General features: G+C 42.1%; 1 protein-coding gene across 1 annotated transcript in view; it reads right to left on the minus strand.

The window, feature by feature from the left end:
- Positions 1–1613: 1613 nt before the first annotated feature.
- The window catches only part of SLIT2 (slit guidance ligand 2), a 379517-nt gene continuing 369667 nt past the window's right edge, over positions 1614–11463 (minus strand). The window contains exons 38-39 of the mRNA XM_029952292.1: positions 2191–2239; positions 1614–1772 (exon numbers count right to left, since the gene is read on the minus strand). Of these exons, the coding sequence (XP_029808152.1) occupies positions 1614–1772; positions 2191–2239 (208 nt within the window). The remainder of the gene's footprint in view (positions 1773–2190; positions 2240–11463) is intronic.

The following is an 11463-nucleotide window of genomic DNA, read 5'->3' on the forward strand; positions in this document are numbered from 1 at the left end:
GACTGAGCCACCCAGGAGCTCTTCTTTTTTCTTTTTCTTTCTTTCTTTCTTTCTTTCTTTCTTTCTTTCTTTCTTTCTTTCTTTCTTTCTTTCTTTCTTTCTTTCTTCCTTTTTCTTCCTTCCTTCTTCCTTTCAAGTTTATTTTGAGAGAGAGAGAAAGAGAGACAGAGAAAGATAGGGAGGGAGCACATGTGAACAGGGGAGGGGCAGAGAGAGGGTGAGAAAGAATTCCAAGCATGCTTTGCACTGTCATTGTAGAACCCAATGCAGGGCTTGAACTCATGAACTGTAAGATCATGACCTGAACTGAAATCATTAGTTGGATGCTTAACCCACTGAGCCACCCAGGCGCCCCACTGAAACCTTTTCTAATCCCCTTCCATAAAATAGACTCTTTTCTATTATTGTTTTCTATTCTAGTATCCCTCACAGAACTTATTACAGTCTTGAATTATACAGATTTTTTTTTTTATTTTACTTCATTTGTTAGCTTCCCCACTAGAATGTAGGTTCTACAAGGGTGGAGGCCACTTATCATGGTGGGGGTTAGGGCTTCAATAGAAGTTTGACCAAAGACAAACATTCTATGTCAACATCTCTCATCAGGGCTGAGACAGGATCAAACCCTCTCTGGCCTGGTGCAGCCTACAGTCGTTTGTACCGGCCACAAGTAGAGCAAGAGACCAGGACGATATTGGATGCTTACTGCTCTGGCCAATCAGATACTTACATGAAGAGATGATGTTTAAGTTAATAGTTGTATAACAAATCACCCCTGAACCTAGTAGCTTAAAAATTCAATAATCATTTTCATCTTTGACAATTTCTTTTATACAGAATTTGGGAAGGGGCTATGTTGTTCATCCTGTGGATTGCTATCATCTGAAGGCTTGACTAGAACTGGCTGAGAGCCCAGTGCTTAAGTTCTTCGTATGTTGAGTCCCTATCCTCCAATGTGATAGTATTTGGAGGTAGGGCCTTTGAAGAGTAATTAGTGCTAGACTGGGTCGTAAGGGTGGGGTCATCATGTTGGTTAGAGGTGTTTTGGGAAGATGAAGAGAGAGCTCATCCTCACTGAAGAAGGGCCATGGGAGGGTATAGAGAGAAGGTGGTCATCTGCCAGCCAGTAAGAGTTTCACCAGAATCTGAACTGGCTGGTACCTTGACCTTGGGCTTTCCAGGCTCCATAACTGTGAGAAATAAATTTCTGTTCTGTAAGCCCAGTTTATGGTCTTTTTCTACTGAGCCTGAGCTAAGACATCAGATAATTTCTTTCTTTGTCTTGGAAGAATGAAACAGCCTGAGTCATAGGACACCTTTGGGTTGCCAAGGTCAGGACCTTTGGGGAGATGAAGCTCTATTCTCCAATGAGGAGTTGGTAATCATTTCTTTTTATATTTGAGAGGCTGAATGAGGAGACTGCAGGACCTTGAAAGAAGACTGTGAAAGAGAAAGTACTGGGGTTCTGAGTCTGTGAGATAGAAGGCTGCATCCCATATGGAGAGGTGTCTGAGTCCTGTGGCCAAGGGAAAGGACAGCTGAGGGCAGTCCACATGGGGCTCAGGTGGTAATGACTGGCTCATCCAAACAGGTTGCCCCTCTGCCATCAAATCTCATTTAGAAATCCACCTATCTCCTCCCTGATTTCCCTGAGGGGGAAGGCGGCCACTTTCTGGACCTCGAAGGGCCATCTCATCGCTGCACCGCAGTCTCCCTGCACAGTGTCTGCTGGAGGCAGGAGTCACGTAGGCTGCGTTTCCGGGGACTCTCACCTGCATGCATTGGATGCACAATGTTTATGACGAGTGCTCTTAGAATCACCACCCATGGAAAGGAAGGGAAGGAAGCAGGCTCTGGTGAGGGGAGAAGTCGCATTGGGATGCAACCTTCAAGAAGGTTTTGGTTGATCCTCTGGGGAGCCCTGCAGCTGGGGTGGTCCTTGACACATGTTCCAAACTGGGGAGAGGGGGTCAGGCATTTCAGTGCCCGTGTCATCCTGTCATTGCATCTGGACTTCCCTGGAGGGAAGTGGGGCCTGGGAAAAGGTGTTTCTCTTATGCTAGCCTAGTCCAAAGGGAGCTGGGAGCTGAGGGATGTCCACTGACAGGGCCCAGTAGCTGGCAGAGTAAGCCCTTTGGGCCTGAAGTATTTCCAGCAGAGACATGTCAAGAGTGTCCGCATGAGCCTGACCAGGGCGTGCGAGTATATTCTGCGGACAGGGGTTGGGTCCACACTTCCCCTGAATTGTAATGTGAGAGAACAGGATCCAAGCTGAGGTGAGGAAAAGGAGCTTAGAAAAGGAAGCCCCTGGGGTGGCTGAGGGGCTCGGTCTGTTGAGCATCCAGCTTCAGCTCAGGTCATGATCTCATGGTTTGTGGGTTCGAGCCCCACATCGGGCTCTGTGCTGACAGCTAGCTCAGAGCCTGGATCCTGCTTCAGATTCTGTGTCTCCCTCTCTCTCTGACCTTCCCCTGCGCTCACTCTCTCTCTCTCTCTCTCTCTCTCTCTCTCTCTCTCAGATAAATAAAACATTAAAAAGAAAAATAAAGGAAAAGGAAGCCCCTGATGCTCTTAGGTCAAGGAGATTTTTCCAGATGTGGCATTGTTCCTATGACAGGTCCACTGGTTGGGTTCCATATTGGGTCATGACAATCATACTGAAATTGCTCTCCTGTGTTTGAAGATTCCACTTTTAAAAAGAAAGGGATTGATTGGGGCACCTGGGTGGCTCAGTCGGTTAAGCTTCTGTCTTCAGCTCGGGTCATGATCTCATGGTTTGTGGGCTGGAGTCCATCGTCAGGTCCTGTGCTGACAGCTCAGAGCCTGGAGCCTGCTTCAGATTCTGTGTCTCCCTCTCTCTCTGACTTTCCCCTGCTCCTGATCTCTCTCTCTGTCTCTCAAAAATAAATAATCATTAAAAAAAAGTCTGAATTTTTTTTTTAAAGTTTGAAGTAAAGAAAGTGGGAGCATGCAACGCTGCAGCCTGTGTTCAGATTTGATCTCAGCCAATTCCTTGAGTCATTTAATTTTTAGCTGTGTTCCTAGATGAGGGAAGATGAGATTTCCGGAGTCCTGTTTGTGCCCCTCAGCTCAGGAGCTGACATGTCCTCCGGTCTGTGAGTCGGGCCCTCCAAAATACCTGTGAATGCACGTCTTTCAGCTGCGGTTAAGGATTCCCATGACAACGTACCATGGGTTTTCCTTAATTTATTCTGACTTTGGAACTAGTGAGTTTATAAGTGAAGTCTTGTGCTAGGAATTCACATGGTCTGTGTGTGCATGCACGTGTATGCATGTGTGCATGCATGTGCATATATGTGCACATGTGTACCTCAGGGCTCAGAGGAACAGACCCAAGTCTGACTGAATTGAACTGACTGGTCCTTTCTCCTCTGACATGTGCGTGCCTTGTGAGTGTCCTACACTCCCAACTTGGTTTTCAGACTATCTTTCCTATTGGGACAATCCTGTGTTAATATCCTAAACTACAGAAGCATTTAGAAGAAAGGGGAATAAAAGGAAAATAAGGTTAAATGAGGAGACAAAGATACAAAGACAATGATCTCTACTTCATCATTTTCTTCGGAGCTAGGAGACTAACATGTTCCCGGCCCCCTCCCCCCCGAATGATAAGAGATCTGTTTCCTAATCAGAGTATTGTGCGTGACATTCACAAATGTGTTCCTGCTCTTTTCATGCCCCAAAAAGGAGCTGACAGGTATCAGAAGAGAAGAATTGTAGCGAACGTAGGAATAATAGGAATGAAAAAAATCAATGTGGAGATGTAATGGAAAGTAAGAGCTGGTGGTCAAGGGAATTGAATGGTAATACTGTGAGCAGGAACCAAGTTAGGATCAGGTTAACTGTAATATTAGGCAATTCACCGAGGTGTACCTTCCTCCTTTCTGGAATAATGCGGGCCTCTGAGATGGTGGACAGAGATGTTATCAGGCGTGCTCATTCAAAGAGAAGTCCTCTCTAGTTTTCTCTCAAGTCTTGTTTTTTCCCCCTTCCTCACAAAGAATGCCTGGAGACCTGGAATGAATCCAAGTCTGTGACTTTGCAACTGATACAGCTGGCCTAGGGCATGTTCAATCCTGTCCTTGGGACTATCTTAGCAACAGAATTCAATAGCTCCCAGTCAGACCACTCGATGGAGGCACGGCTGACCAGAACGATGACCAGAAATACTTAAACAGCCACACAAAGCTCATTCCACGTCACCAGTATCAGTTCCCGGAAGAAAATTGCAGTTAAAAGTATTATTTATCTTCCTTTACCCAAAGAGAGATACAATGAAATCGATTTTATAGTGTTATTGGGAAAGCAAGTGCTATTTATGGGCATTTTTCAAAAACCAAAATAACTCCCTTGAGAAATACACATTCCTCTAGCATTTCCTCATGAGGCCATTCACAGACTTTGCCTATCAATTCCAGTGAAATCAATATCGCATTATGGCTGGAGTCGGATCTGGATTGTGCGACCTTGGGCAAGTCACTTAATCTCTCTGCCACAATCTATGTGAACAGCTGAAAATAATTCTAGCCACTTCAAGAAGGGTAGGAAGATTAATAATGGCAAGTTTCTTCAGATGCCTGTCTCTGTGGCTGTTTCTCCCACTCCTTGGTTTTGTGTATATGCTTGTTTATGTCTGCTTTTCTTTAGAATCCAAATTCAGCCACCCACGCACTGACACAAAGACAAATCTAGCTCCAAATGCGGGATGGCAATGCCTCCACTCTGCTGAATCTTGTATCCAGGGACTCAGTTAGCATTTGTAAGTGTCCTCTGTTTCCCCGTTGTGGGAGGGAGAGAAGGGAGGCAGAGAAATTCGTTTGGAAAAAAATTGTTGCAAATACTGTAGTACTTTCTTCACTCTGGGTGATTTGTGGTTTCTTTTTCTTGGGCATCACGCTTCCTCAACCTTATTGTCACTGGGCCCCATTTTTCACCTAACGTTTAGCTCGTGTAACTGACGACCCAGTTGGCTTTTCCAGCTTGCGCCTCAGTATTCCCTCCAGGATATAGCTCAAGTGTTTGCTTGCTTCACACCTTCTTAAGCTCTGACTGACTACAGGGGGGTAAACCAATATTTACTGTTTCGTAATACAAACCTCAAAACCTCACCCACTCTTCCAGTTGTCCTTCTGACTCCTGTCTTCTTTTACTATCAGACTTAGTGAGAAAGCATTCTAGCAGCTCATAATTCCACTCCTTTTTAAAAAAAAAATTAGATGTTTTAAAAATGTATTTATTTATTTTTAGGAGGAAGAGAGAGAGGGAGACAGAGAGAGAGAGAGAGAGAGAGAGAGAGAGAGAGAGAGCATGAGCATGAGAGTGTCAGGGAGAAAGGGAGACACAGAATCCAAAGACAGGCATCAGGCTCTGAGCTAGCTGTCAACACAGAGCCCGATGCGAGGCTCGAACCCACGAACCATGAGATCATGACCTAAGCCAAAGTTGGACACCTAACCGACTGAGCCGCCCAGGCGCCCCTCATAATTCCTCTCCTAACCCCTGGTTATCCCACTATTCCCTCATCATTCTGTTATCAAAACTGCTCTTTTTTCTTCACCATTCTGGAGCCACTGAATTCTAGAGACATTAGCATTATCTAAAGTTGCATCTTATTCCTATGGCCAAGTTCATTGTTTTGTGTCTAAATTAACTTATCTATTGTCTTGGCTTCAACTACCATTCCATGTGGATAAATCACAGATCAATGGCTTTATTTATTTAAGAAATTGTTAACGCTTATTTATTTTTGAGAACCAGAGCACCAGTGAGGGAGGGGCAGAGAGTGAGGGGGACACAGACTCGGAAGCAGGCTTCAGGCTCTGAGTTGTCAGCACAGAGCCAGATGTGGGGCTCGAACTCACAGACCACAGATCATGACCTGAGCAAAAGTCGGATGCTTAACCTGCTGAGCCATGCAGGTGCCCCTCAGACCTATGGTTTTAGACATCTCAGTCCACAATTTGTTTTAAAATATCCCATCCTACCATCTGTCAGTGCTACAGATATATTGAAAGCTTGAGAAAGTCCCATTATGAGGAATCTGGAATACTATAGCAAAGAATTTGGATTTTATCCTATCGACGGAGTTGATTGAATATATTTAAGATATTTAAAAATATTAAAGCCACCTTCTGGAGGAATGAATTGTTTTCATTGTTACTCAGTTCTCAACAAAGAAGAGGAGGAAGCTTCCCAAGTGGCAACTCTGATCCTTGAGCTCTTTCCAGCCCTATGCGGGCACCCAAACGCTGCTCCACATAAACCCAGATTGCAATTCTTGTGCTTTAGAAACAGCAGAAATAAACAGACAAGCTCAAAACAGGGAGTTATTTTCGACTTCCCCTTCTCCCTTGCCAAACATACCTAATGTCATCATAAATTATTTCTTTACCGTAGCAGTGTAGTCTGTACTGTCTTTTCTGATTCATTTACCATTTCCCCCCTTTTTCATTCCTGACTCTTACCTTTTCTTAAGAATATAGTCATCTGATCAATTCATTTTATATTACACTATCAACTAAGATTCCTATAATACAGGTCTGAACAATTCTTCCTTGTCAGACAATCTTCAGAGAATTCTATTGCCACCAAAGATTTCTGAACTTCTTAGTCTTCAATCTCAAATATGGCCTGTATATTTTCACCATTTTAGCAGTTTAATAGTGAGTCAATATAATGCAGCCATCCTCTATTTTTCTGCAATTGGTAAGATACTTCCCTCTTACTTGTTTTTAAATGTTTATTTATTTATTTAGAGAGAGAGAGAGTGTGTGTGCATGTGTATGTGCTGTATGTGTGTGTGGGTGGGGGAGGGTCAGAGAGAGGGAAAGAAAGAACTCCAAGCAAGTTCCAAGCTGTCAGCACAGAGCACAAAGTGGGGCTCGATCTCATGAACCGTGAGATCATGACCTGAGCCAAAATCAAGTCGGACGCGTAACCAACTGAGCCGCTCAGGTACCTCTCTTCCCTCTTTCCATATCATTCTAAGTCTGCATTGCTACCATGGCTCTTGCAGACTCAATCCACAGCTCCAATAACTTATTTATAGAGACTACATCTCTCAATGTGCAATACAATGAAACTAGTCTTCTCTAGTATTTCTTGCACTGTTTTGGTTTCTTTGATGAGAACAGAGCACCCTAGCAGATGTGAGACTTTTGTCTCCTTGTTTGGAGGCACTGCCCTCTATTAACCTTACAAAGTGGCACCTAAATGCACAGTTATGTTTTGATGGGCTTCCAGTTGGCTCATTTCCTGAGTCTCTGGCCTTGGTGTGCAGAGAATGAATGGCACGGGTTGGCCAGCAGTTGTTTCTCAGTCTAGCCTCATCAGCTTTTGAGTTCATGAAAATTCCTTGGAGAGTCCAGAAATATTATTCTTAATTTCCAGTGCTATTTTAAGTACTCATATTTTCTGTGTCTTCAGAGGTATTTCAATTGGAAGCTGGGGAATGGCATTAAGCACAACTAACTACTTGCTATTTTAGAATGGAAATCCATTTCTGTTGATAGTTTGAAAGATCACTGCAGACAGAAGTGCGAAAGAATATAGACTTAAAGTGAGTGAATGAAGGCAGAAAATGGCCTTCAGAGTACAAATATTCATTGTTCTGTATTATACACTTAAGAGAAATACATGCCTTTCTCTGGTCACATGAAATTATTTTGTTTCCTTACCACATTACGAGTTCCTTCCCTCCTCAGGCCCACACACAGGCTGCTCTTGCTGCATGGACCCCCACCTATTTCCATAGTTCTTCATCCTAGATTCTACGTTATCCTTCATGACTTGGCTTACATGTCACTTCCAAAGAGTCACTCTCTGACCTCTCACGACATTTTTGACTGGGTTGCCCTGCTATGCTTTTTTCTAGTATCTCCTATGTATCCTGATGGCACTTACCACCATCTGAAATTGTATGTAGTTTGGTCATTTGTATATTTGTTATTCATTTTATCCTCAATTCCCAATGCACAAAGTGTGTGCTCTAAAATGCTGGAAGTGACATCTAGTTCGCCTGGACTATATACCAAAAGTTTAGCATGCTCTCTTACATGTGATAGGAGACAAGAAATGAAATGTGTTATTAAACGACTTTGAGTACATAGAGAGCACTAAGAATGAAAATAGTTTATGTATTTTATATAGTTTATTTTATAAAAAGCTTTATATAAAGCTTCATATACTTTTATTAGCTTATATCCTTTTACAAACATGAGTTTTGAAGTAATGATTACTCTATGATGTAGATGGCTCTATGATGCTCAGATCTAAGTCCTGAATCAATTTCAACAATATTTCAATCATTACTCTGGAAAGAGCTGTTGCTGGCAAAGGAAGCCACCCCCAGACCAGACAATCGGAGCAATTCTGAAACTGAAATTAGTCTGTCATTGCTTCAAAATAATTTCAGGAAAGGTAGGGTGAGCACAGATTCCAAAGACTGAGATGGTTATTATTCAAGGAATGTATCTGAACTTTCCGAACACATGTCAACCCCCCTGGTGTTTCCTGATGGTGCTTCAACTTGTGTGAGAATTAAAAAAAAAATTTTTTTTTTCTAATTTACTTTTGAGAGACAGAGAAAGACAGTGGGAGCAGGGGAGGGTCAGAGAGAGAGGGAGGTACAGAATCTGAAGCAGGCTCCAGGCTCTGAGCTGTCAGCACAGAGCACAACTCGGGGCTTGAACCCACGAACCACGAGACCATGACCTGAGCTGAAGCCAGACGCCTAACCGACTGAACAACCCAGGTGCCCCAACTTGTGTGAGAATTTAAAGTAAATGCAGTAGGGATGTCTAATCACTATCTTTTCAGAGTACAAATATTCATTGTTCTGGGTAATAGCTTTGACTCTGAAATGTACAAAATGTTTTTTTTGTTATTGTTGTTTAACTTTTTGAAGTCTGTTGGAAATGTGCTGGAATATTTTATTTAAAAGAAAGCCTAGGATCCAAGATTTTTAAGCAAAAAGCTTTTTATGACATGAATAAGTGTCTTGAATCCTGCTGGCTCAGCCCACATACCTGGCAATCATAATTCTATTTTGTGCCTTTGTAGGCAGGGAGGGGAAAGAATATAGTCTGAAAGCTACTAGGGCTTCCCTTTTCTTCCTTCGAAAACAAAAGCAAAAAAAATCATATCTAATCTGGACTACTTAATAATTTTTATGTTTATTTATTTTGAGATACGGGTAGAGCATGAGTGGGGAAGGGGCAGAGAGCAAGGGGAGAGAAATCCCGGCTCTGTGCTGACAGAGCAGGGCTCCAACTCATGAAGTGAACCATGAGATCATGACCTGAGCTAGAATCAAGAGTGGGATGCTCAACAGGCTGAGTCCCCCAGGCGCCCCTCTAACCTAGACTCTTTAAATTGACATGATGAGTAGGGAAAATAATTGTTCCAGGGTTAAAAAGCCCCTAGAGGGCGCTATCTTTATCTCTTGAGCATGGACCCACTGTGGTCTAGGAGGCCCAAGTGGAATTCAGCTCCTCTGTCTTCGTGCTCTTTATGCCTATGCAAAATGGGAAGTCTCCACATCCCATAGATTTGTAGTGAGAGGTAAGTGAAATATCATATAAAGCCCTTGGTATAGAGCCTGACATATAATACACCCTTGGAAAGAGTGGCTAGTATGATAATACATACCCACAAACACAAATCTAAATCCTATTATCTTTGTAGATTTTCTGTACTTAATGATTCCCAGTCCTTGAAAAAAAAAACAATTGGTGGTAATAAATAAACATTTTACAAATATCATATTTATACAATTAATATATAGACATTTTAAACACGGGTAAGTGATTGGACATTTGTGTGTGTGTGCGTGTATGCACATGTGCACATGCACATGATTTTCTTCCAGGAAAACGAAGACCTGTCGGAGTGGGGGTTAACTACTAACAGCCATATGACTTCCCTGTTCTGGAGGGTGTACCTCGGCATCACTAACCCTTGCTCGTGGTGCCTGTGGAGAAAGGCATTCCATCTTTCATTGTTCTCCACCTGGTTCTAATTGAGGGTTACGAAGAACAAAAATAAAATACCATTTGTGGTTTAGTTGGACTTCACCTTACAATATTTTTTGGAAGGAATCAGTTGAATATGCACTTCATTGAGAGCAAAAGAGGTATTCTTCTATTCATTCCTTTCATGTGGCCATTCTGGAGTCCAACGATTCTACAATATGCTAATCTTAAACCAATTTCTGTCAACAATACAAGTTTTCTTCATACCATTTTGATTAAGAAATTCTTAAGGAGTGGACTCTAAATATTTTGCAATTTCTAAGAAAATCACCAAGCTGTTAGTGAAGTAAATATCTGTTTAATTTACAACCATCAGTAGTATAACTGATATTAGTCTGGAGAAAGACAAAGCACAATGAATTATACATGTACATCTAATTTTCTGTGTAAAAAAAAAAGTGTTTTGGAAAGAAACATCTGCATCTTCACAGGGTACCCTGGGATTTTAATAAGGGAGGAACACAGTCCACTATAAATCATTATCAATTCTACATTGTAATTTAGCAGCAAACATGTTAACATGGGAACATTAAGGTAATAAAGGAGCTTTATTGTTTGGGGAAAAAAAATCACAGTTCTTGACATTACAGCCTTTTTTGTTCCCACCCCATCCCCAATAAAAGGGTGAAAAAATGTCAAGGAAATATTAATTTGTAAAATACCTACTTGTCTAGTGTTGACTGCTGTACCCCACTTCTGTTCTGTGGGGACACGGTGCCGAGGAGGACCGCGTCTTCCTGTACATGGACCGGCTCACTCACAGACCTTACACACTCTCTGCCGGCGTCCTGAATGAGGCAGCGGGTCAGTGACACCAGTGGTCAGATGTCAAGGTTAACAAACAGCTCAACACATATTTATCCCAAGATAAGACCCTATGTTAGTACTATTGCAAAAAAAATCCCCCAAATCCTGATTTTTAAGTTTGAAAAATATACAAAAATATCAGGACAATTATAAATTAATATATATTAAAGCATTGAGAAACAGTAAAAGAATGGCCTAAAATGTTAAGTACAATGGACTTCGAGACAATAAATATTTCTCATGGAAACTGAATACTGTATAGGGCTGTTTAGAACTCATAGAAACAAAAATTCATATTATTACTAATTTATTTATCAATAATCTATTGGTTCTTTAACATCTCCTTTATCATTTATATTACAAAAAATTAATACTGGAAAACGGTAGATAAACACTTTTGTGTGCTTCTTCTGCTCACATGCTGAGGTTTACAGAGAACATAAAACTTAAGTTTAGCACTCCCATCTCTCTCGTGGATGGAACCCAGGTCTTCAGGACACTATTTTGCACAACCATTGGTCCTATGAATTCTAGACTCCCATTCCTCTGCCTGGCGTCCTGACCTCCCCATGGCGCGTGCTTGGTCTGTCCTCATGAACCACTA

Source organism: Suricata suricatta, chromosome 1 (genome assembly GCF_006229205.1).
Source record: "Suricata suricatta isolate VVHF042 chromosome 1, meerkat_22Aug2017_6uvM2_HiC, whole genome shotgun sequence".
Classification (NCBI taxonomy): Eukaryota; Metazoa; Chordata; class Mammalia; order Carnivora; family Herpestidae; genus Suricata; species Suricata suricatta.